Consider the following 27,037-nt stretch of genomic DNA (forward strand, 5'->3'; position numbering starts at 1 on the left):
TCAGTGCTGTGATACAGTCCCTAGGATGTGAATGTAGATATGAAAATTAATGTTCTCTTGGGCACTTCCTTTGGTGGGTAGTGGTGGTGGTCATTTGGAAATGCATCTTATTCTAGAAGGGGGAAAAGGAGCTGTGGGTATTGTAAGAGTAATGCGCATTAATTGCATCTGATAGATTACTGGATTCTTGATGTAAACACTGAGGACCCAGTCTTCTCTGTTTATAATTCAACTAGCACTAGTATTGGATGCCTACGTTCAATGGCTTAATTGCGAAGTAGGTAGACGTATGTATCTCACTTCAGGATGTGGACACAGCCTTTTTTTTCCCCTACATTCTCTTGAGACAGTGGCTCTGGCTGGGTGTTCTCCAGCTCGTGCTAGAGAGGATAATGTTTAATGTATTACAGTGGCCAGTGTTCTTATAAGGTTGTGTTCAGGTGAGTGGAAGGTTAGCTTAAGATTTCTGTAGTTAAAACATAAAGAGACCCCATGGGTATTTTGCATCAGTTGTCTGCACTTTTGGTGTTGCTCCCCAGTAATAAGGTCATTATGAAATCAGTTGACTTTCTTAGGAGAAATGCTATCTTTTGCCATTTTACTGCCTGTAGAATTGCTGAGGAAACCATATTTTTATGAATGTGGACTTTCTATGCTCTGATGCAGTTCGTTCATTCCTGGTGATGTTAAATGCCTGGCAGTCTGAAAAAAAACAAGCGTGTGTTTATTTTCATCATTGTGATTCTGACTTGCAATTTATCAGATTGTTTGTTCTGAAAGATGACGACTTACGGAGATCTTGCATTGTCTTTCTCCAGCTTTCTCTGACTAACAGGACTTGTTGGTGAAGCCCAAATTGCTTCCAGAATATCTCTTTGAAGTACTCTAGGTGTGTAGGTGTGGCCTCAAGGTTCGTGGCAGCTGCTGTTTTCACTAGGACATCGTGGTTTCAGAGTTATGGCCTGTATAGAAACATGCTGATGTTTGTTAAGAATGTCATACGATGGCTCCTCTTTTTTTTCAGTCACCAGGACAATGTCCTGGTTTGCTTCAAAAATTTGCAGGCCATTGTTGGATTTGTTGAACACTTTCTCCTTTTGCTTCATTCTGTGCTTTTATCAGGGTGAGGAGCCTCAGTTGAGGCCTCAGATGGTTAAATTAAAGGCAATATCTGCAAAATAATAATTTCAAATTAACTACGCAGAAGGAGAAAATCTTTACCATAAAACAGTAATGAACTTTGGTCCCTCTAATCTGTTAGGGGCATTGGGACATAAACACCAATAATGTGCTCCAGGGCTACAATCGATAGCATTTTTGTCTTTTATGCATTTGGCTGTCTGCAGTTCCTGCAGTCTTCACCAGCATGCTGAAGGTAGATGCTGCTCATGTTAAGCATTTGGAAATACTTTTTTCCATATTTTGATGATCATTCTTCTGTATATCCCATTATTAACCAGACTTTTCAGTTTCTCCATGTTATTGATTTATCTTTGTGCATCTGGTTCTCAAGCATTGAAAAGTCAAATCTTGTATCATCACAGATTATAAAGTTCACTTGACCAGTTGTTGACTTCGGAACAATAAATTCTAGTTTATACTAACTGTGAATCAATGGTTTACCTTCTGATCCACTGCTCAGTGTCAATGTCTCCTGTGACAAGTGGTGTGCTGAATTTTTGTGATATTTCACACTAGATTTTACTTCCAGTCCTGGCTTCATTGTAGTCTCCTGTGATATATCTACACAGCAAGCAGGTCACTATTCTTCAGCTTCTGCAGCACTTTCCTTGTGACAGGAGCAGGCCAAAATCTGCAAGGGAATGTCTCCAATTTTTCCACCCATCTTCAAGAGCAGTGACATCAGATGTGTCCTTTACTCAGTGATGACAGAAAAGCCTTGAGCTTGCCTGTGGCACTTTCTGAAGTGGTTCTGTAGTTACTCTTTTTGATAACTGTTCATATACCCCTTGCCAGGTAATTAATTACATCAGGGGAACAACTTGGAACTACAGATAATGTGAATATACTTGTGGACTCAAAGTAAAAAAGATAATTTCCCAATGACTGAATTCTTCTGGATCTTAGGATAATTCAGGTTGGATGGGACCTTAGGAAGTCTCTAGTCCAACCTCCATCTCAGAGCAGGCCAGTTCTTAGATCAGACCAGGTTGCTGAGGGTTGGTTCTTGAAAACCTCCAAGTACTGAGAGAGACTGCACAACCTCTCTGGGTAGCCAGCTCCACTACCTGACTGGCCTCATGATGAAAAGTTTTCCTTATATCCAGTCTGAGACTCTCTTGTTTCAACTCATGTCTTTGTCTGTCATCTTCCCACCATGCACCAGCGTGCAGAGCCTCAGTGAATTCCCCATAGGTACTGCCAGACTGCTGTCAGGTCCCCCAAAGCTGTCTCTTCTCCAGGCTGAACATACCCAGCTCCCTCAGCCTCTGCTCACAGGGCAAGTGCTTGACCATCCTGGTGACCCTCTGCTTAGCTCATTCCAGTTTATCAATGTCTTTCCTGTATTGGAGGCCCCAAAGTGGACCAAGTATTCTAGATGTGGTCTAATAAGTGTGGAGTAGAGGGGGACAATCACTTCTTCTGTTCATACAGCCCAGGAGGCGGTTGGTCCTCCTTGCTGCTGGGGCACTGATGGCTCGTGGTCAGCAGCTGCCCACCAAGACCCCCAGGGCCGTTCTCGGGGAGCAGCTCCCTGAGCATGGGGTGCCCAGCCTGTGCTGTTGCAGGGCTGAGGATGAGGACAAGGGATGTTTGGGTGCATGTCCCTCTTCTGAGGGTAGTCTAAGATGAAAAATGTTCACCGGACTTGAATGGTCTACACACTGGCTTGTGTGTACTGTGCATCTCTGAGAGCTTCAACTAGTTGTAAGTAACTTTACCTTCACTTTACAGGTCGGCACATTGAAAGGCCCCTGAGAGTGTAAAAAACCCACATGTTGATTTATAAGTGGTTACACTAAATATAGTACCTTCAAATTCATTTGTCACAGTATTCCAAGCCTGGCACTGTTTATTTTTAACACTTGTAGCTTTTAATTTTTATTGCTTTTTATTGTTTTCTATTTCTTTAGAATTATAATAGTTTTATTTACTATATCAGCAGTGGGTACCTCAGTCAGCAAAGGGTCTGGTTCATTCAACTAGAATATTATTGTTATCTCCCAGCTGTGCTGCTATCTTGGTAACTTTTACACTGAGTGATTATTTAATCATTACACCTGAAATTTCTAGAAGTGTCAAGGGAACTGTATACAAATTAAATCAAGAAGTTATTTAGCACTGCTGCTTAAACACGGGACATTTATAAAGGAATATAATTTCCTTGGGGTTCCTTCAGCTTTCTCTGTGGCCTTGATTATTCCCTCTAAGTTTTCTCTTTAAAAGAACATTCTGTTACAAATTACTGTTTTGGCTGAAGAAGCTAGATGCCGCTCTGTCTTACCCTAAGGGTTCATTTATTCTCCTTTGATATTTAACAGAGTTGTTGCTGAAGAGCATCTGTAGGTAATTCCTTTCCTGGGAGAAAAAGACTGAATTCTAGCACCCTGCAAAGCGAGATGTTAGCTCTTTGTTTAACTTGTGCTGTAATTGTAGGAGCTTTTCAGAAAAGTGGTCACCTGGGATACACTATTTCCTAGGATATTGGTTTCAGTAAATGTAAGGTGTCTTGCTCAGGTTAGGATCTTTATTTTTTTCCCCCTCCAAATTTAAAGGAATTGTAGTTTACAGAGGGGGCATGTGTTGTTATCTCTCCTCTCATGAAGTAAAAATAGAAAGAAAAATCTTTCTTGCCTTCCATTCTCTAAGAATAATTTCATGTGTATATTGTTTCCCTGAAAGTATGGATCTGTTTTGCATGTATAGCTGACCAAGAGGAAACCGAGTTAGAAGCATGAATTTTATGTTTAGTTTTCAAAATGGCAAGTCCACTTTTATTTTGAGGTTTTCTGGTGGGAATTCAGTTGCTGAGAAAGTTGCTGCATTCGCACTCATGAGCTTTCTCCTGTTTGACAGTTTGATTTTCTGCTGAAACAGTGTAAGGTCATGGTTGTGCAGGGGAACGCAAGAGCTGGTCCCAGTGGAGATCTTGCGTATTAAGAGAAGAGACTATGAGTTGAGGCTTGTGTAAAAGAAGGAACTCTGCAGAAAATGGAGAATACTGGAACAGGGACTAGAATACAGCAGCAAAGTATTTGTGGAGATGTGGTCAGCTTTTTCCAAGATAATGTGATGTAATTATTAGAGATTTGTTGCAGAAGTCTGGAGGCCATTCATGCATGGATCACTTTGGTCCTTTCTTCATTAAGTGGAAAGAGCACAATCTTTCTTGGTCAGCTGCAGGTGGACGAGCGTGCTTTTGTCATCAGAGCCACTTGGGTATGGAGTAGACTGGGAAGTCCAGAACAACTGTCTTGACAGTCTGAGGCTGTTTGAGGTCACATTGCCAGGTGTTCATCAATGATCTTCTTCTGCATACATTATGTCAGTTTTCCTGGGTTCGTCTTTAGCCAGCTTCTCTTCAAGTGCATTATGGTTTTAAGTAGGTACTGACAAAATGTAGTTAAGTGGTAGTGACCAGCATAAAAGAGTAATACAACTTGGAATGTCCTATGTGTGTTGATGACACCTTATCCAGCTTTTTGCATCTTCTTATAATAGTATAAAACAAGAGGGAGTGAAACAGCACTGTGGACATCTGCAAGATCCATAGATAGAAGAAGAAATAAAACTAGTTTTACAGTATGCAGGGAAAAGCTAGATTCAGTAGCTAGAAGCTAGTTTGTGCGTTCACCCATGTAGTCTCTTGAATACAGTAGTATTTAGTTCATAATGGTACCAAATGTGTATGTGTGGGAGGGGTGGAGGGTGTTTAGAAAGCTGGGAATAAAGACGCGTTTTTTTCAGTCATCAGAGTATGCTGTCTGCATTTACCTTTGGCTAAGGACTTTCTGAGAAATATTAGTTCCAAGTAGTGACAGCTCGTTAGCTGAATGAGTGGAGGTTTGGGGTTGTTTTTCTTTTAGAAAAAGATTAACTAGTTCTGTGAGACCTTGATGCCTTCTTTCTTGTTCTGAGTGGTAAGTAGTCACACAGTTATGGAGAACTTCTATTATTGGGGAATATGTGTGGTAATCTGTGTTCTCAGGGTGATTACAGTCCCCATTCTTGGAAGGATAATGTTTGTAGTCCATCTTTTGGCTTGTTATAGTTGTCTGCACCCTTACAGATGTAGGTGAGCATGTAGTGATTGCTATGTTGCATGCTTGCTTTCTTACCTTAGTATGTAGTACCAGTATTATTTCATAACAGCAGTTTATATTTTGACTATGAAGAAGTAAAACAGCATATATTATTTCATAGTTATGATTTGTCTTCTAAACTTCCTTTGGCTATCTAAAGAGAATCCTGTCAGCAAAAAGTCTTAAATGGATTTTCTGGAATTGTTGAGAAACCAGATGTTCAAAATCAACCTTTTCAAAACTTGGCAGAAATATTTTCCATAATGTTTTTTGTCTACCTGTTTTCCTGTTTTATCTGGAGCCTGTTTAGTAAATTTGGTTTATCATATTTCTTATATAGAGGATTGTGAGCATGACTTACCCATTTGACCAAAGCCAACATACAAAATCAGCATGCTAAAATTCCAGGAGACAAGCTTACTACCTTTAGCTTACTACTGCATTTCATTTTGCCTAACAGCCTGGGCCCAGGAGGAATGAAGAGCATCTCATTACAGAGTATTTTGGTAATGTAGAATGTAGGGCACTTCTGGAAAATGGGGAAAGGGGTTCAAGCTTCCTTCCCTTGGTCCCATAGCTGTGAAAAGCAAAGGTAAATTTGCTGTAGCAACCATTATTTTAAAAGGATGACTCCGCCTCTTTTTTAAGTGCCTATCCTCAGCTTGCTATTCTGAATCCCATATGGATGCAAGGTTTTCTGTGAAGCTTGTTGAGATTGAAATTTGCACTCTCTTAGCTGCCCAAACCAAGTCTACCCCATATGTGGGAACACTGGTTTTGGCACATGCCTCTGAGGAACTCTTGTACTTATTGACTTACTTAGATGTTATTCCAAGGGTTCCTAGGAGTATTCTAGATTTAGTATTATCTATACCTTCCTTATTTTGCTGGATGATCGATCATACTGCTATTGGCTGGTTTTTCACCTTGTCTTGGTCAAATCAGTTCAGTGCGCTGGCAGTACACTGAGACAAGCTTGTCAGAGCCAATAGTTTGGCTTTGTCCCTAACCTCCCTACAGTCACTCTTTGCCTCTTTGCATGAATCTTTGGCTTGGAGGTCACCTTCTCTTGTCTGCCCTTAATCTACATTTTTTTTGTTTTCTTGAATCCTTCTATATCTTTCCATGTCCTGTCATCAGTTATTATTTTCTTTGTGCGTCACTCCTAACCATTTTCTTTCCCTTAATACATCCTTCCTTTAGCTATCAAGATCTTGTGTTATTCTTTAAAACACCAGCATATAAAATAGCCAGAAATATGTAGTTCCATAAAATAATCACCTTCTTTTTGTTTCATTAGCCTTTGTAACTCTTTGCAGATCTGTAACACTAGTCCCTCTCCTCTCCCCCCTCCTCACCCCAGTCCCGTTAAATCAGGGTAGTGCTTGGCTGTTTTACCTGGTGACCTGCTGGCAGACCTGAGTTCTGCTGTTCATTTTCCCCTCTTGAATTCTTTTGCTTTTTTGGTTCTTATGCTTTTTTGGTTCTACTCCTACTTTTCCAAGTGCTCCTTTACACAACATAGACACTCTCCCTCCTCCAGTATGTTAGAGTGCCTTGGAGAAGAATGTCTTTCACCTCTTCCCCTTCTGTACGTCCTTACTTACCTTATTGTGGTGGGTGGCTGGATGCCAGGTGCCCACCGAGACGCGCTCTTACTCCCCCTACTCAACTGGACAGGGGAGAGAAAATATAACGGAAGACTCGTGGGTTGAGATAAGGACAGGGAGAGATCACTCAACAAATACCATCACAGGCAAAACAGACCTGACTCAGGGAAATTAGTTTAATTTATTACCAATCAAATCTGAGTATGGTAATAAGAAATTAAAATAAATCTTAAAACACCTTCTCCCTACCCCTCCCTTCTTCCTGGGCTCAAATTCACTCCCGATTTCTCTACCTCCTCCCTGCCAGTGGCACAGGGGGACGGGGAATGGGGGTTGCCGTCAGTTCATCACACGTTTTTGCTGCTCCTTCCTCCTCAGGGCGAGGACTCCTCACACTCTTCCCCTGCTCCAGCGTGGGTTCCCTCCCATGGTAGACAGTCCTCCATGATATTCTCCAGTGTGAGTCCTTCCCACAGGCTGCAGTTCTTCACGAACTGCTCCAGTGCGGGTCCTTTCCACATGTCCTTTCCATGGGGTGCAGTCCTTGAGGAACAGACTGCTCCCGTGTGGGTCCCCCACGGGGTCACAAGTCCTGCCAGCAAACCTGCTCCAGCATGGGCTCCTCTCTCCATGGGTCCACAGGTCCTGCCAGGAGCCTGCTCCAGCGTGGGCTTCCCATGGGGTCACAGCCTCCTTTGGGCATCCACCTGCTCCAGTGTGGAGTCCTCCACAGACTGCAGTGGATATCTGCTCCACCATTAACCTCCACGGGCTGCAGTGGATATCTGCTCCACCATTAACCTCCATGGGCTGCAGTGGATATCTGCTCCACCATTAACCTCCATGGGCTGCAGGGGGACAGCCTGCCTCACCATGGTCTGCACCACGGCTGCAGGGGAATCTCTGCTCCGGTGCCTGGAGCACCTCCTCCCCCTCCTTCTTCACTGACCTTGCTGTCTGCAGAGCTGTTCCTCTCACATATTCTCACTTCTCTCTCCAAGCTGCTGTTGCACAGCAGTTTTTTTCCCCTTCTTAAATATGTTATCACAGAGGCGCTACCACCGTCGCTGATGAGCTTGGACTTGACCAGCAGTGGGTCCGTCTTGGAGCCGGCTGGCGTTGGCTCTATTGGACGTAGGGGAAGCTTCTGGCATCTTCTGACAGAAGCCACCCCTATAGCCGCCCCGCTGCCAAAACCTTGCCACGCAAACCCAATACACTTATTTACTTCTATGATTTTAGCATTTTCTTTTTTTGAAAATAATTCCCAGTTCTTTCTACCCACTCTGTCCTATATCTGACTGATTCTTACATCTCACCTTCAATGTCTTCTCATAACTCCAAAATTAGAGTACTTCCTTTTCTGGCATTTGTCTCTACTTGTATTTTTCTCCCATTTCTATTTTTTTTGTTCTGTTGTATTAATAGTTTCATGTTTTACTCTGCTAGGTTTGTAAATTTAGTGGTTTCTTTCTGCACACATCTTTCGTATTTAACCCATCATTAAAAATAATTATTTTTAATAATTAGCCCCAAATACACATATTTCATTTAACAACCAAAACTAATGCCTCCTTTTCAGATATTTTGCAAGATTGAGGGCAAGACATGAGTGGACAAACCAAAGGAGAGATTAAAAGAGATTAATGGGTAACGAATTCATTTGAATGTCTATTTCTGTTTCCTTTTTAGGGTATTCAATATATATAATTTTGCCATCAAGTTTGAAAAATTTGGCTACGGTAGTTTTTCAGGAAGTGGCTAAGTATGCTATTGAGCACTTTAATGTGTCTTCAAATGTATTAGAACTCATCTAAATAGTTTCTTGTTGAAGTTTACGTAGTTCAGTAAAAATCAACAGCAACTATTTTATAATTTTTGGCTCTATTGTATGAAACCTGACATGATGTACAGTATAAATTACAAACACTGTCACACTGGAGAGATAATTCATTTTGGGTAAAAACAAGCTGCTATTGTGGTTTACTGCATTGTATATAGTTTCCTTAAACTGTACTACTATGTTACTAGTTTAAAAATGCAAATATGTACATCAGGATGTAGGCTCTGGAGATGAACAGTTGTAGCTTCAGTTTTTAAAATGTTTGTAGCAAATCAGGTCTCAAAGCTGCTTAGTATTTGAAATGTATTTAGAATCCTGAAAAATATTTTGATGTAAAATGATATTAAATCTGATTGTATAAAGCACAATACAAAATAGGCAAGAAGATTAGGTTGCATTGTTCAGAATATGTTTTCTTAATAGCTGCAATTTATATTTGCTCACTTGCTATGTAATGGATGAGTTTTCTAGTGGGAAAATAATGTACGCTCTCTGAGATCTTCCTAATGCTGACTTTTAAATAAGAAAAAAAATCTGTAGTTGATGGGTATGAAGTACTAAATATGGGAGGGAAGAGCTGGGTGCAGTTCTGTTTTTTATCCTGTAGTATTAGCAAATACAAAGTTGAAATGTATGCAAAAAGCTCTGTGTCTGCTCAGACTCTGTCAAATATTTATGCATATTTCAGATATGTCCCAAATAACATACTGTAGCATTGTGAACTGCTTGGACTCGTATGAGAATGGGAACAGAAGGTTATACAAGTCAACATCAGAGTACAGTATGTTGCTATATCTTATGCTACTCCATATGCTATATTGGGAAAGCTTATAGAGTAAGTAGTATAGAGTACTACAGTACATGGTATATACTGGAAAACTCTTCTAGTGGAAGTGCATCATATTTTTGTAATGATTTTATTGTTTAATAACTACCTGCAGTGTTCTGGACACTGTAGTGTGTGTTTGTGCTGGTTTTCACTAGCCAGACAGATGAAATCGAGCACTTCCTGAGAAGCCAAGCAAAACTGTCTCCTACCATCAGCCAGAAGCCTGGTTGTTTTTTTAGCTCCATCTTGACAAATTACACAATTATGGAAAGAACTGAAATAGGACTAGAAAGAGGACTAACTACTATGTAGGTCCTTAGGGAAATTATGTTAAAGCCCCTTTCTGGTTCCCTATTTAAAAATAGGGAAGTCTTTTCAGCTACTTGTGGTGAAGTTCAAACATACTGTTTCTGTGGAGGAGCCTATTTAGTGATTCAAATCCCTATGATTTCAGGGAAGAGCGTGCATCTTTGACCCAGCGATGAGCGTGCTAGCTGTGAGGCAGAGTGCTTTGGCCTCTGGAGTACAGGAAGGAACTGCAGTCTAACATGTTGCAATTTTCACTGTTGTATACTAAATAATACTAAGGAACTTGTGCAAAAGTGCCCAAACATGAATAACTCAACTGGGATGAAGTTACTCAAAAATGTCTTGTGTGGGCCATCATGTTTCTTCAAATGGGCTTTGATAGTGTTCAGTACAATCTTGATTAAATCCCTGCTTCAGTGTGAGGATTGGTGAAATATGAATAAACCCTATGTGGGCTTTTGAACGGAGAATCCTTGAGAGGTTCTGTGACTCACTATTGGCATGGACCTCATTCAAGATGCTACGTGTTATATTAAGCACTTCATGTTATTTAGAAATGCTGGAGGAAATATCTTGAAGTTTGACTAATTAGAAATAGCATTCGTAGCAGATGGACAAGAGAAAATACTGTAGGAAAGTGGATGGTGAGAGTCTTTGATTCCTTGCAAGCATGTAGTGCAGGCTGAGCAAGGTCTTCCAACTCCAGCAAAAGGTTTTGCTATTGAGCTGCGTAGCTGAGCACAAACCTGGTATTTGGTATGTGTTGATGACTATCAGGCAGTCTTTGGAGAATTTCAGTCTATACACTGAAAGCAAGAGTAGATAACTGTCCTTCATGAGCAGCCGTTCTTGAAACAGATTGTCTTGGCAGTGCTGCCAAGACTCCAATTCAGTCAGTCCCTGCCTAATGAACTGAAGGCCACCTTCCTGATAATTAAGAGGAAACAAGCTGCCTGGATTTTATCCAGCTTTGGATTTTTAGGCTGGTGTCCTGAGCACTTAGTGATTTGTGTTAGGTAGTGGACCACTCAAAAGTCGTCACTCCATAAATCTGGTAGATTGGAGGGGAATTTCTTCAATTTTTGGTTTGTTGCATGTGAGGAAATCTCAAGAACATTCCTGTGTCTGTGATTGCCAGACCTTTTTTCTGAGCATACGTACTTTTATTCCAGTTTGGATAGCATTTGTAATGTAAATGCTCTATGTCAAAAATAGTAATAACACAGAATTGCAAGGTATCAGGCATTCTGTGTATTAATTTGCCTAATTATGCCTAGATAAAGTTTCGGTTTAGTGACCTTATCAGGCGTAGGCGTTTCACAGATGCCTTCTTTTTGACAGTATCATGGGAAATGATAGCCCCAGTGATCATGCTTTGTTCAAAATTAGCTTACATTTAAAGTAAACCTAACTGCTTGAAATAGTTTCAGGGTTTTGCACAAATGGTGGATCTCAGCAGCAGAGCGAGTTGGTATTACCTTATTATATCATGTGTGGAATCAGATAAAATTTATCTCATATCACCTCATAGTGCACTCAGAGGAGAAAGTTGATCGCCTTTCTCTGGGTTGTTCTTCAGTCCTTATGCTTACTTACACCTCTTCCATCTCATCTTCCATGTGGTCCAGTCAAAACCAGGTCTAGAAATAATATGGTACGTTATAGTTGCAAGCATCAGAGACCATGACCAGTTATTTCTCATTGCTACCATTGCACAGGGTTGCTTTTGTTTAAATCAAAACTACTTATGAAATTGGGATTTTGGCGTGCAGGGCTCTCTTGCTAGTTCCTCCTGCAGTGGTAGGAACTGGTGAGATGTTAAAGAATGGGTTTCTGTGTCACAAGCTTTGGAGGTCCAGTAGTATTTGCAGTCTAGTTTGGACTACTGCCTGCCGTGCAAGGAGTCTCTGTGCACCATGTTTCTAATCTGTGTTTAGTAGATGAAGAGAAGTACTCCTGACAAAATGGAAAAAAATCTCACACTGCCATTAAGTGACCTTAGCAATTTTCGTACGGCTAAACCAGGGAACTGACATTCTTGCTGTATGAGGGGATGGGCATAGCTGTTGTACTTAGGGATGTTCGTAGGGATGTATGGCATGCTGGCCTAGCTGCAGTGGCTAGAGATGGTCTGTTTTCATGCTCCAGCCTGATAGTCATGTTTGCAAAACTGTAGCATTGATTTGCTCTGAATGGGATGAAGAAATATTTCCACAGCTCTTTTTCTCTTGTAAAATTCTTTGTAATACGCTTTATGACTCGGGGGTTCTGTGCTTTGGAAAGGATACACACATACTGATTGTTTTTCCTGCCATGTTTTGAGTATAATACATTATTTTATTATTATAGATGACTTTTCATTCATTTCATTATTGATAGCTTCTTATTTCCTCATACATCAAGGGAATAGATAGAGCGACTAACATTTTTTGTGATCTTACAGTTACTAACTTAATTTTCATTTTAGAATTCATTCATATCTGAAGTGACTGTATTTCTGGTTTTGAAAATAAAACATATTTACTAGCTGAAAACCAGAAAATTGACTTTACTGAGAGTGATGAGTTAGAGATTATAAAAGCTTACCTCTTCTTGCTGACAAAGCAATCCATCTAGAGTTGTGTGCAGTTTTCAGTGCATTTTATTTTATTTTATTTTTCAGTGCATGTGTAGTTTAATAATGCACTGCCTTTTGACAGTTCAGATTTTTCCTACAAATACTTTGTGTTGATGTATTTGAGCTTGTTTGTGTTTGTGTCCATCTTGGGGAATTATATGTGAAACATAACCCTTAGTTGGAAAAACTGAATAAAAATAGTTTTACTTAGTTGAGCTTAGCAACCAATGGAGATATATGTACAGTGTTTGTATCACTATTTTTTAATGCCATAATTATGCATGGGATGAAATATGTCCCTAAGAATGGTATTAGGACTGCTTTTTGAGCAATGATGTGAGTATTGCATTCAGCAGTAACACGTAGCAAAATGTGGCAGGGCATTTGCGCATGATGAAGTCACCGTGTACCGTGTACTGTTGGGAGTGTGGAATGAGCTGGAGAGGTACAAAAATAAAATATGGAATACTATGAGTATTGCAGCCATCAGCAGTGGAATGGTTCAGAATAATTGATGTCTGTGGTGCCGGTCAAGCCTTAGACAAAAGAGACGGGGACCACAGACTGTGTCCCTGGAATATATTAAATGAAGGTGTGCTATTGCGTGAGCAACCTGTCATCATCACCAGATGATTATTTTCTTTGTTTTCCAAGAAATATGGACTAAATGAAGAAGTGAGGGAACCAGTCTTGCAGCTTGTTATAACTAACAGGACTCATCTCAAGAGGGATAGAATTTATCTCAGACAATTAGTCACATTTTTAATTAATCTCATCTTAATCTGGACATGTAATACAGGCCAGATGAATCACTTCGTAAATGTGCCAGTTTCTCTCTATTGACTGTAATTGGAATCCAGATGACTTCTGCAGATGTGGATGTCTACATAAGAGGCGTCTCATTTAGTTTTAGATGTTTTATGTCATTGGGATTCTCATGTGCCAAACCCTAATGTTCATGTCATGAAATTCAGTGGACCGTAGTAATGTCAGAGACCATATTTCAAGAACAGAAGTAAAAAGTATCAAGTTTTTCCATGAGACTTCTGGTGGTATGGACTTAGAAATTAATATGTTACTAGACTATAAAGTCTGTAAGACAGGCTACTGAAATAAGCAATGAAGGAAAGGAAATGCCATATTTAAAACCGCAGAGCCACAGCATTGGTATAATCTTTAAGTTGCGACCTAAATGAAAGATGCATCCTTGATTATGGCAAAAAGATATGCCAAGGCAAAATAAGTACAGAATTGTAACAAGAAGAGTAAGTTTCTCATCACAGATGATAAGAATAAATCATTTTAAAATTTGGGCAGACAGGCACTAGCCAGGAGAAACTGCAGTTCTTAAATATATTGTCCGTAATCAGTGATAAAGAAGAAATATTTAATGAAGGTACCTGCTGATAATAGTTAATGAGACTGACTGAAATGAGCTTCTAGCAGAGAAGAGTGAAGTTAGAGCAGAGACACTAGATGACACAGAAGACCTCAGGAACATACTCTCTTTCTGGACTGATCCTGCTTCAGGCTATGTGAAAGGGACTGATAAGATGATTCAGGATAGGCATGGATGAGGCTAAGTTCAGTTTCTTTTGTGTGGTCTGGAAGACTGTTAAACGTTCATTGAGGCTCTCTGAGACCTGTCAATTCTGGGATAACAACATCAAAGCTATTGAATTAAATTCCTGTTTTGTGTATTTTTTTTCATGTAGAGGTCTTATCAGAGGTAAGGACAGGATGTAACTGTACCTCAGGTTGAGAGAGGCTATTCATACACCCATCAGCACACTGTACTGTAATACAGATTTGTTGACTCCCATGTACACATACATGCACTAGGGCACAGAGGCTGATACAGCTGAAACAAAGTAGTGATTTACATTATGATGGGTTATGGTGCTTACTTGGCATGTTGTTATTGTTGCTGTTTAAATAAAATCCCCTAAAGTTTATTTCAGACAAGACTGAAGTAACTATAGTACCATAAAACAGTAGGAACATTTTGTTTATGTAGAGGTAAAATATTACAGTTGTTCAACAGATTGCAGACTTCCTTTTGTGGGCATTTGTAATTATTTGGGACCAAATCCAGTTCCCAGTAAACTTCGTAGGAATCTTTCAGTCAGTTCCAGAGGGACTTGTATCAAATTTCTTTAAGTTTCTGAAGATGCCAAGTTTTACAAAGTTGACATTTTAGTGTTTGCTGGCTGCCTGATACGGTGAGGACGAAGACTTCCTTGGGGACTCCGCATAATACGTGCAATGGTATGCTTTGCCATGAAATTGTCTTAATTGGATGGGGTAATGAGGAGGCTTAATGGGTCTACCTGGTCACTACTTTAGAATTTGTTTGTATAATGATATCGGAAATATGTGGAATAAACAAGAGGACCTGAAATCTTAATCCATGAGCAAGAGTGACTGAACTAGCGTAGCAAAGACACAGTGGGAGGACAGGGAGAAGGAAGAGGCTGTTGCTGTTGTATATCAGGTTCAGACGCTTGTGCTGTGACCCAGCTGTAGAGGGAGTTGGACATACTGGTGCTCTATGAGTAATACTAAAAAGGAAAAAGCTCATGGGCTCCATCGTTATGCAGGCATTGCACAGACCACCAAACAGATCAGGTAAGTGGGGATTTTCATTGGCAGGGTACAGCGGATGGTGATGATGGGAGATTTTAATTAATCAGTCATCTGTTGGAAGCCAATGAAGGAGAATACCACCTGCCCAACATGTTTTACAATGCACTTACAACCAAATTTTGAGACGGTGGGAAAAGCAATCAAAGGGGAAGCTATTCTATTTGATGCCAACTCTAAGGGAGAAACTGTTCAAGAATAGGGAGAGAAAAGGCAGCTTCAGTGAGAATTACCCTGGGATGACAGAACTCTCAGACTTCAGGAAGGGAAAGACTTTGAGTAAAAGAATCAGAACAACAGGTTTCAAGGGCATATGGAGGACTGTGGGCATAATCTCTTTGGAAAGGAATCTGGAGAAGTTAAAGGAATTGGTTGTTCCTCAAATAAAAAATATAAAGAGAAAAAATGCAAATTGAGGCAGCACAGGAGAAGGACAAAAAGCATAGTGAAATAAATCTGTCCAAAATATAAGCACCTCATTTATATCAAGTACAAGAAGGAACCATGTAGAAAATTAAAACTAGTTTGGATGATTCAGAACAAGTGCAAAAGAATAGCAAAAGATGTAGAGAAAAAAAAAAAATCAATGAAGCCAAGGCCAAAAATTGTGAACAAGAAAAGACTGTATACAAGAAAGAATATGAGGAGTAACAGAAATTGTTCTGGAAGTATATTTCTGGTAAGAGCATGTTGCAGGAAAGTGTTGCTCTACTGCTTAACAGAAGCACATCAGTCTTCACTAGTGGTATTAAGAGTATATGGAAAACTCAGCCTAGAATAGAGAAAGGACAAATCAGAGAGTACTTAATGTGTTAGGTGTTCCCAGGTTAGCTGTGCCTGAGGCACGCTATACTTGGAAACTGGAAGAATTGGCTATATCAGTCTCAGCCCTGTTAGCAAGTACCGTTGAGAATCTGAAGAAGAAAAATGAGAGAGTGTGAAAAAACAGAAAACTAGAAAAACTGATCCTTAAAAGGATGGGGGAGCTACAGAGGGAAGAGGCTTATCACAGATTTACAGATCATTTTTGTTCCTAGAGAAATTACAGACAAATATTCAAACATTTTGTAAGTACCTGGAAGAAAGCAATAAACAGCAATCACCATGGGTTTGTTGGAACTATCTAATTACCCTATAATGAGAGATTAAAACTTGTGGATAAAAGAAAAGGCGCAGATGTCCTACATTTTCACTTTAAGAAACTTCTGAATGCTACCTCACAAGACTCTCCTATAAACAAGCTAGGGAACATCAAGCAGCGTCTTAATGCAAGTTGCATGGGATATAGCTGCAAAACTGGTTGGATAAGGTAACCCCCAAGCAGCTACTGCTGTTTCACTGCCATGTGTGTATTCCCTGAGAGTTTATTTTAGACACTACTCCGTTTTTTCAGTAATAATCTGGATTATGTATTAGAGAGTATGCTTATTAAATTTGCAGTTGTCACAAAGTTGAGAATGGATTGGAAGGATGCCGGAGAACAGGATTAGAACTGAAAATGACCTTGACAAATTGGAGAAATGGCTTGGGGAATAAGGTAATATTTAATAGGTGTAAGTGCACGGTACTACACTTGGGCAAAATAGCCATATACAGGACACAGGATAGCTGGTTAAGCAGTGGGTTTTGAAAACGATGTGTAAGTCATGAATATTACATGAGTAAACATAATCAAGCTGTTGTGAAAAAGGTATGTATGGATGAAAAAGACATATAGCCTGCAAAATGTATGGAGTAATTAATCTGTTGCACTCAGTACTCTGCTCAGCTCAAATACGGGGTCCAGTTTTGAGCATCACACTTCAATAAAGATAAGGCTAATTGGGGGGAGTTCAGAGAATGGCAATGAGGATAGTTAGAGTGCTGAAAAACATGACTTGTAGGGAAAAAATTGAAGAACCAGAATTATATACCCCAAAAAGTAAAAGATAGGTAGGAGAGAAAAGTTTTCAAATATGCAAAAAAACCCCCACCCACCCAACAAACAAACAAAAAACCCCCAAAAAACCCCCAAACCCAAAACCCCAAACCACCTTGAGTTTACACAGATGAAGGGAATGATCTGAATTCTGCATCCTGCACGGATAGCTTAAATTCTAACACAAAAGAATTAGTTTAGACATCAGAAAAAAAATTCTGATGGTAAGGTAAGATCACTTAGAACAGGTTAGGTGAGAAATTTATCAGTATATTAGAGGTCTTTTAAAACACAGAAAACACGTCCAAAAATGATGCAAGTGTAGCTTTGTTTCACAGGCAGTTTGGAGATGACCTGCTATGGACCCTATCAGCAGTATCTTCTGTGATTCTCTATTGAGTGTGTTACATTACTGCATATTATTCCTGTGCCACACAATGCATTTTCTGTTCTGTAAATCTTGTGAAACATTATTGTACTTTGAATTAAGATTATACTTTTTTGTATTTCAGTGTGTGCAGAAGCTTACAATCCTGATGAGGAAGAGGATGACACAGAATCTAGGGTATTTAATGCTTTGAGTCAAATACTTATTTTTTCAGTCTCAGGCATTAAATTTAGGAAGAAAAATGTAACCAGCATTACCATTCCTTTCCAAAAGCATCCTTATTATAATATATTTTAATAATCTCTCGGGTTTTCATGTTAAAGGAACATTTAAAAATTCTCTGTAATAGTCACCCGTGTAGGACCTGATGTGAGTATTATTCTAAATTAGCACACCTTTGATACATGGTCTGTTAAGAAAACATTTTTGTGCAATTATATTTGCTCAGAAAGTGCCTGCTCCTAAAAGTACTTATTTGGTGTCCTCATAATCTTGCAGTAGTTTCCTTAATATTCTAGTATTTTTCATAAGGCAGAAAAAAGGTAAATTATAAAATCGCTAAGATTTTCAGATGTACAATGCAATAACTAATGAACTATATTATTTCTTTTACTTATGTCACCCTTCTAAAGGCATTTACTTAGCTTTTAATACGAAATAGCATAAGTATGACTTTTAAGAGAAGTTTAAATGTTTATAGTCTACCTAATTTCTGGCTTGTAAAACTGTCAAAAGGTTATCCTGTAGTATCACAGCTTTGAAACCTAGCATACCTTTTTAAGCATATGAGTAGAATGAACAACCTGATTGATACTCACATTAACCAGACATCAGTAGTTTAGTAAATCTCTGGCTCATTCAGATAGTGTCAAGTCTGGTGTTTACTCTGTGAAACTTCTAATATAAATTTAAAACAGATGCTTTCAGAAAATATTCTTTGGGAAGTAGTCATGGCAAATGACTAAATGTAACAGTGGTGCTTTTTATAAAACATGCATGTTCCAAATATGATTAGAGAGTAGTAGAGTAATGTTTATGCAGCAATAGCTGAGATAAAGGTATCCAGAATGGCTTGCAGAAATGAACTGGATTCTACAAATGTAAAGATCTTGTTAGCTTAAATACAGCAGTGCTTCATTTGCTAATGCTATGGTGATACAATTTTATCATTGAGTGTTTATTCAAATCCTGAAGGTTTTGAAATGAAAATGTTATGAAGCATGGCCAAAATATTGTGTAAAATGCTTAGCTGAATTAGCTCAGTCCTTCAGCTAGTGCTGCTATATGATAACCACTTTAAAGGTTTTTCCATTATATCCCTCAGATTATTCACCCTAAAACAGATGATCAAAGAAACAGACTGCAGGAGGCGTGCAAGGACATTCTTCTTTTTAAGAACCTAGATCCGGTAAGAGATTCTTTGTAATGAACAACATTTAGCAGTGCTGCTAAGAATTAATGCTCTTGAACTTTTGAACAGAAGTTCACAGATTTGACTTTCATAAGCTCTTATGTATGCTTTCTCGACCATTTCATAAACTCCAGAAATGCCATTTTTATAACTGATACATCATATATGTAGAGCCTTTTGTTTACCACCATGAATGATAGTCTTGAACTACATTAATATGAATGTATACATTAATATGATTGTAAAGCATTGTATTTTCTTATTTTTTATGCTAAATCTTCTTGCTGTACATTGATCTATATAAACTCATCAGTTAACTGGAACGTTTAAGTTGTTTCTACTAGTTACTTTTTATCATCCAAAAGTGTGCAGAGTGCTCCATCAAAACCTAAAATTCCCCCCAAAGCCTACAGTTTAGCTATAGATGTAATTGAACAAGAAAGTTATGAAATAGAGGGAAAGAGAAAGGCAATAGCAAGGTGTTTGCATTATTATTTCACTTAATACAGATACTGTAAAAATGCTATAGATAATTGTCTTCTGTGCACATAATTTCCTTCTATTGCCTATAAAAACAATTATGGGCTTTTAAGAAAGCTTAAATGCAGTGAATGAGTGATCTGGATCAGACAAAGGTGATAGTGCTACAAAAAAGCACAGGGTTGTTTAAGGGAAAAGGCGAGTGTATCAATCAAAACATGCATACTGAGGTTGGGATGACTCACAGCACCCCAAATGCTTTCTCAAGAGAATTGATTCAGTGCTGCCAGGGTAGGGAGCAAGGGAGAAAGAAAAAATTATGTAGAGTTCTAAGCATGAGAATAAAAAGTTTTAAGTTTGATTCAAGAGGGAGCTAATCGAAAGACCAGCCTGCCGCTCTGTTTGGAAGTCAGGTGCTGTTACAAAGAATGCACGTTAATTCGTGTTGCATGTTTCCAGCTCCTGCTTTTGTCTGCACAAAGGCTGAGCCCTGACCCTGGGTACCTGTTCCCAGAGAGGCCCTGAGGAGCAGTGAGCCACAGACCCCCAGCTTTGGAGAACCCTGGAGTTAGAGCTATAGAAGGGCATCAAAAGTCTCAATGTAGGTGCTAATATGTGTGCATTCTTGGGAAACTAGGGATCCTGACACGGAAGATTTCCTAACTCCCTCCCTCATGCTGTCTGTTTAATGGGTAGTTAATTACCTGTTCCGCTGTACTTGTTCAAGCTAAAGTCTGTGTACCCAAACATTTGCCCCTTCCACTCCTGAATTATTTTTCTGCATAACTTCAGGGATGCAAAGTGGTTTGTGGGCATCTGCTCTGGATGTGAAATTGTTTTATTATATATTTTCCTTCTTGCTGCTGTGTCCTGGCTTCCACTTGGCTGAACCATCGTTACATTAGCCTGCCAATGGCATTTTGGCAGACCCCTCTTGGTTAGTTTCTGAGCATTTCTCTCTTATGAGCCCTGTGACCCAACAGATTATTGTGTGCTCCTAGAATCTGCTGTGATGTTAATTTTGAGCTACTGCTTTCCTGATTCTGGCTTTACACCATTTCTTGGTAGCATCTGCTTATAGTATCAATCCTGTGGATGAGATCTGCTTTCCCTTCCAGTGAGAACTAGATCTTCTGTCTAAATAGTCATCAGCCACTTGGTCTTGCAGGGCAGGATCTATTGGCTTCGTATCAGTTATATTGTAATGTTGTGTAGATGTAGAGCATTAAACTGTTCCAGTGTGGGCACTTGATACAACTCTTGCAAGGAATATTGAGGGATTACTTCTCCTGTTTGTGGAGGTCTTCTCAGGACTGTGCTGCTGTCTCGATACCGTATCCCCTTGATGTTTTGAACTCCTTTTTTACTTTTTGCTTCTGAGCCAGTTACTTGTAACTGCTAATAGTTCCCACAGCCTGTTCCAGGTGTTTAGCAGAAGGCTTCTTAGCTGAGTCCTCCCCTTGTGGAGCTCTGCAATCCAAAGCCTTGAAATCCACTCCTGGGATCTCCCAAGTCTTCTTTACCCCCCTTTGCTCAGATTGTCCAATGGATTAAGAACACTTTCTTCTGCTTTAAATCCTTCACAGACAGCGTTCTGGAAAGTTGAATAAGACAGTTTTTGTAAAGGAGTTTTTCATTATAATAACTTTACTCATAAAAGGCATTGGAAAGCTACTGAGCTCTGAAGATAGCAAGGGTATTAAAATGTAGCCTTCTTCAGTCTGGCTTGCTCCTTCTGTGTAGCCAAGATCTGTAGTCCCCGGGGGACTTCTCCCACTCCTCCTTCTTATTCTGCTGCTAGGCAGTGACTCAAGAGCTCTGCCACTGTAGTTGCAGTAATTTAAATGTTCCTATCCCAGCTCTCTTCCTCACCTCTGCCTCTCCACCCTGCAGCACAAGCGCACATGGTGCCAGCTGCTGCAGTTTGCTCTCTGGAGTGTTAGCAAAAAACCTCCTTCATCTTGGAGAGAGATAATATCTTCAGCTGCTGAAGCTAAAGTCTCTGGAGCAAAAGTCAAGCTGTGTATTGATAGCGTCTCCCACTGTTTTTTTTTTCTTGCATTGAACTTCAGCCTCTTTCTGCTATAGTTCTGTGTATGAAAAACATTGTTTCAGAGATCAGTGAGTTGGAGGGGAAGAGACAATGTAAAGTGCTTAATGTCTTTTCCCTGATGGCCTTTTAGCAAGGTGTCAAACACCATTCCTAGATAGGCCACCACTCTGAAATACAGTATGACAACATGTCTTACGGCATTATCAGAATTGCATTCAGTACATGATGCTAAATGGAGTCCACATTTTCTTAAAACTTTATTCCACCCTAATACAGTGTTTTAATTTGAATGGAAGGATAAGATAAGGGTATCATTAACGCAGAAGGAGAAGTTGCAGTAGTTAGGAGGTGACTTAGAGTACTGCTCAGCATTTTAATTAAAGAGTCCATCTGAACAGACAAGAGCCTTCACTTAAAAGTAAAAAACAGCAGAACCGTTTGAATGTGAGACTAAATGAGAGAGAGGAGAAAAAGATAACCTTCAGACTTTGAGACAACTTAGAACTTTCTAAACACACACAACACTGTGTTGAGCCTGCATTTACCTGTTAGCAGTGTTTGAATATCAGATAGGTAAACTTAAGGAGAAGTATTTATAAATATCAATATTTCACATATTGGTTCTGATTGAAAATATAGCACAGTATAAAGGAACACCAGCTCCAGTACAATTCCCTGAGCAGCACTCTGTTTTAAAGGCCAACTCTTATAAATTCCTTAAAGTCTGTGAAGTTACTTGAATTTTATTGAAACTTTCTTTAACTTTGTGGATTGATGAGGATGTGACTGTTCAACTACTGTCAGTTCAGCAAGGCACTCCTGAGTTACTCCCTTAAATAAAATGTACATTTAAATAATTTATATGTTAGCATTCTTTTCACCTTTCTGGGGGCTTAATCACTTCCCATCTGGTTGCTGTCACTCAATATCAGTTTTAGCTAGTGTGTAACAGTATTGAAAAAATTACTTGAAGAGAAGAATATGGATTGAAACATACATGTGCAACAAGATGAGGGAAAGAGGTCTTTGCAGAGCTCTTTGGCTACTTTTTAGAGGACCAGATCAGGAAAGAATCAAGAGAAATTCCAGGAGCAGAACTGTGTGGATGAGTGAATTAGAAGAGAGAAAGGTACATTCAGATGTTTGTTTTCCTCTCTCCACGCTGTTAATCTAACCTAACCTGTGTTAGATTAACTCATTCCTCTTCTAAAGCACCTCTTCCTGTTCTTCTTCCCAGAAATACCTCTTCCTATTAGACTGCAGTATTATTTATTGTTCTTCTTGATTGCCTGCCACACTATTGCCGGAAATCCTAATATTACTTTTGTTCTCCCAGGATTCCCGTGGTTTGCCAGGTTGCTTGCTCTACATGCATGCACAAAGCACGTTACCACACCTTCTCCTTTGTGCTCCAAATGCTGGAGGTTACTGGCAGTGGGAATCAGAAGCTGCATGCCCTCTTTCACCTCCACTTTCACTTTGTATAAGCCAGCAAGGAGAAAACAAGATGATGACAGATGCCTTGGGCCACTACTGAGGATAAACCCCAAGTCGCTATTACTGGAATTTGTCTCTGTTCAGCCTAACAACTGTTTTATCACTTGGAGGAATAACAGCACAGCAGCTCATCTAGTGGCCAGCGTGGCCTTCTACACTTCCTTTTTACAACGCAATTCAGAGAAGTTACTCTTTAGGTTTTGTCTTTTAAGGGGACACTTTGCTGGGGCTGATTAACAACAGGCTATTTGGTTTGGTTGTTATGGCCCATAGGCCAGCAGTTAAAAAACCTGATGAACCTATTATCAGAGTAACAGGGTGGCTTAAGGGACTGGTACCGTCAAAGCTGTGCTGCACCCTTGCACTTAAAGTTTGAATCCTTTCTTTCACAAAAATTCACAAGTAGTGTTAGATCATCTATTCTCTTTCAGGGAAATTTTATTTTGGAGAGCTTTGCCCTGCTGATGCTTGTAGAGAATATTTCAAATAGGTCTTGACCCTTTTCTAAAAGGTAATAAATTATACATATTCTTCACAAATATGCAAGAGCAATTTCTGGGCATATTGCCACTCATGCACCTGGGGAATTATTATAAGTGAGCACAAATATTGATTAATGAATTAGAATTGATTAACTCGAAGGAAGATTAAAGAAAGCATAATGCAACTGTGTTTTATGAATACTGGACTCTTATACTTAAGGCCAAAGTATTCCTTGAAAAGTGCTACTAACAGAAGATTCTCATAACGCTCTTACGTTCTTAAAAATTTTGGTGAAGAATTAGGACTACAAATGTTGGAGCAATTAATGGGAATACATACATACATATATGTGTGTATACATATATGAGAGAGCCCAGAATGCCTGAACATGTTAATACTGTGCCCTCTTAGATGGCACAAAACTTTTTGCAAGCTAATGGGTTCTCAAACAAATAGAACTGCACTTAATCCTCTTTTTTTCCCTAAGGTAAAATAAAATTAATACTTACATCAGATCTAGCAACCAGGGATTCTCTCCACCTTGCCTGTTGTATCAGAAATAGTGTGGCCAGCAGGACTAGAGAAGTGATCGTGCCCCTGTACTTGGCGCTGGTGAGGCCGCACCTCAAATACTGTGTTCAGTTTTGGGCCCCTCACTACAAGAGAGACATTGAGGTGCTGGAGCGTGTCCAAAGAAGAGCAGCAAAGCTGGTGAAGGGTCTAGAGCACAAGTCTTATGAGGAGTGGCTGAGGGAACTGGGGTTGTTTAGCCTGGAGAAAAGGAGGCTGAGGGGAGACCTTATTGCTCTCTGCAACTACCTGAAAGGAGGTTGTAGAGAGGTGGGTGTTGGTCCCTTCTCCCAAGTAAAAGCCATAGGACAAGAGGAAACAGCCTCGGGTTGCGCCAGGAGAGGTTTAGATTGGATATTAGGAAAAATTTATTCACTGAAAGGGTTGTCAAGCCTTGGAACAGGCTGCCCAGGGAAGCGGTTGAGTCCCCATCCCTGGAGGTATTTCCAAGATGTGTAGATGTGGTGCTTAGGGACATGGTTTAGTGGTGGACTTGGCAGTGTTAGGTTAATGGTTGGACTTGATGATCTTAAAGGTCTTTTCCAACCTATACGATTCTGTGATTCTGTCATCAGTTATTGAAGATGTTCTGCAAAAGAACTGCCCAAGGTAAGGTGCCTTCATCTTTAGCTTAAGAATTTTGGAAACTATTTCCAACTCTGAATTATTTCTGCTCTTTTTTAGCAAACTGCTAAAAGAATCGGCCAACTTGCTCAGAGGGCTAGTTACAAAATGTGAAAAGTGTTACTGAGCCTTACTGATGGGCCTGTGCATGATATTTGAGAGACAGAATACTGACTTAACATATAACTGTGTGGAGGAAGGTTAAGGTATATTCTCAAGGAAAATTATTATTGTTTGAAAATATTGATTATACATCGAAATACAAATTAGATTCTTTGATAGTGAAGAAATAAATGCCTTTTGATTAGTTTACAAGTGGATATTACACAAGGGAGCTAAATATTTTGAATTGGATCAATAGTGCTGCTAACATTTATATCAGAGTTCCAGGGGAGTATATGTACATGGTTTTGTTTTGAAAAACAAATGCAGAGAGCTGTAGACATGAATTCTGTAATTTACTCTTCCTCTCCAAGGTCCTGACTTGTTGATTAAGAACTCCTTTTCTTCCCATGGTTTCCCTGCCTATGTTTTGCTAACTTTTTCTCTCTCTCTTCTTTTTTCCTTCCTATTCTGATATTCTGTCTGCTTCATTACCTTCTTAATATCATGCTGAGCATTAATTTGTTGATATTTCATATTGCTCAAAGTGAGGATAAGGTGGCCAACAGGATGCCGTTTTAACTTGGGCTCATTTTAGTAAAATGGTTGTAGGAGTAGAGAATAAAGTGGTTGATGAACTCAGCTGGGGCAACAGAAGAATTGTGTTCATGAACTGTGTTCATATGAACGCTTTGTTCATATGACAGTCTTATGGTTGTGTCTTAGAACGTTATAATTTTTACAAGTCATACGAGATAGGCAAGTCTTGTTACTACTATTGGAATGAAGTGCAAGGCAATCTCATGCCTGCTTAGATTGCGCAGGATGTCTTGGATCTAAAAGGAAAATTAACTGAGATTTTCTGTCTACCAGGGAGCACTCCAGCAGCACACTCATCCTTCTTTTGGGGGATTTCCAAAGCATATATAATCCCAACATACCATGCAATAATACTTTTGGGATTTACTGCATCCAGCTTAATAGCTGGAGTTTACCAGTTCCTGTCAAATGCCAGATTAAGATTGTCTCAGTTTGCTGTCAGAAGCCACATCATTTTAATTGTAGAAATGTAGCTGTGCCTTCTATCTCCTGAATACCTTTTCTTAAATAGTGGGGAAGGATATTTTTTTGAAGTTTCTTTTTACATTTGTCATTGTCATGACTTCCAGTGCCGATCGTGTCTTACTTTCCATTTTATCCCCAGTGCCTTCATTGATTCAGAATGGGTAGCACTTTGTCAAACAAGAAACGTTTTTATCAACAGTTTAAACATTGATGCTTCTTGGAAGCCACAGTGTTTGAGTAGTTGAGTTTAGTATGGAGAACTTTCTTCTTCTTCCTTTACAAAATAGCTCACAGTAAATTTATAAATTGATATTAAGACGACACGTACCTGACACAGTGGTAGCAAATCACTTGGTAGTCTGGCAGTTAAAAGAGCCATTGGCATTTGGGAAGGACACGTCATGGTCTACCAGCTCTCCTGAATGAATCAAAAGCTGTCTTGCAAGGACATACAAGTGACTGGAATTTTAATCTGTGTTAAATGCATACTAAATAAAATGCAGTTTTAATTATACTCAATGTCCATTATCTAACTGATTTGTTTTTTCTTCAAGGAATTTTCTTGAGGTGTAATTTTGCCATGTTTGTTTTGTTGACTTGAAAGAAATTGAGGCTAACATACTATTTTCAAGTAATGCAACATGCATCTGGAGGACAATACTTTATGTGATACAAAGTATACGTTAGGAGAGTTGTGAGTGATTATTTGCAGTTTTTCACTTGACCTGGCAAGAAGGATTAAATCAGACACTGTTCCAGGGGGATGTCCTTGGTAAACCAGTTATCATTCCTGTCTGGGGCTTTGTTCTTCTGAATCTCATGTCATGTCTTTTGTTTGTAACTGATTGTAAACATGCACACAATTTTGTGCATTTCAGATATGAAATGGCAATGCATCAGGCTTGCACACACCTTACTTGCAAATGGGTGTTATCACAGGCCTAGATTCATAAAGGTACCTGGTATGTGAGTTGCACTTTAGGCACAGTAAAATATTTCCTAACTCATAACAGAGTGATTCATAAAACCTCTGCTTAGGTGCTATGCTGTTCATAGGCACCATAAGTGCCAGAGGTATTTTTTGATATTAAAGTTCTGCTTCTATGCTAGAAGTTCATGTGGCTGCCACGGGATAAAGGGGAAGAGGGGGCAACTACTTTTTGCCACAAGTGTGTAGTATTTAGAATGCTTAGCACATGAAGACTGTCAGAGAGCATCAGGCTCCTAGTGAAATGTTGATGAAGAGCATCTGCGTAACTGCTGTTGAGGAGAGAGAGCTCACAGGAGCACAGCAAAGAGGACAAACTAGCAGAGACTTTGCAGTTGAGTAG

General features: G+C 39.5%; 1 protein-coding gene across 1 annotated transcript in view; it reads left to right on the top strand.

Moving 5' to 3' along the window:
* Nucleotides 1–27,037, top strand: part of PRKAR2B (protein kinase cAMP-dependent type II regulatory subunit beta) — a 90,271-nt gene that overhangs the window by 50,595 nt on the left and 12,639 nt on the right. Inside the window, exons 3-4 of the mRNA XM_072867425.1 lie at nt 17,546–17,598; nt 18,746–18,829. Of these exons, the coding sequence (XP_072723526.1) occupies nt 17,546–17,598; nt 18,746–18,829 (137 nt within the window). The remainder of the gene's footprint in view (nt 1–17,545; nt 17,599–18,745; nt 18,830–27,037) is intronic.

The sequence above is a fragment of the Ciconia boyciana genome, chromosome 1 (assembly GCF_034638445.1).
Source record: "Ciconia boyciana chromosome 1, ASM3463844v1, whole genome shotgun sequence".
Lineage (NCBI taxonomy): Eukaryota > Metazoa > Chordata > Aves > Ciconiiformes > Ciconiidae > Ciconia > Ciconia boyciana.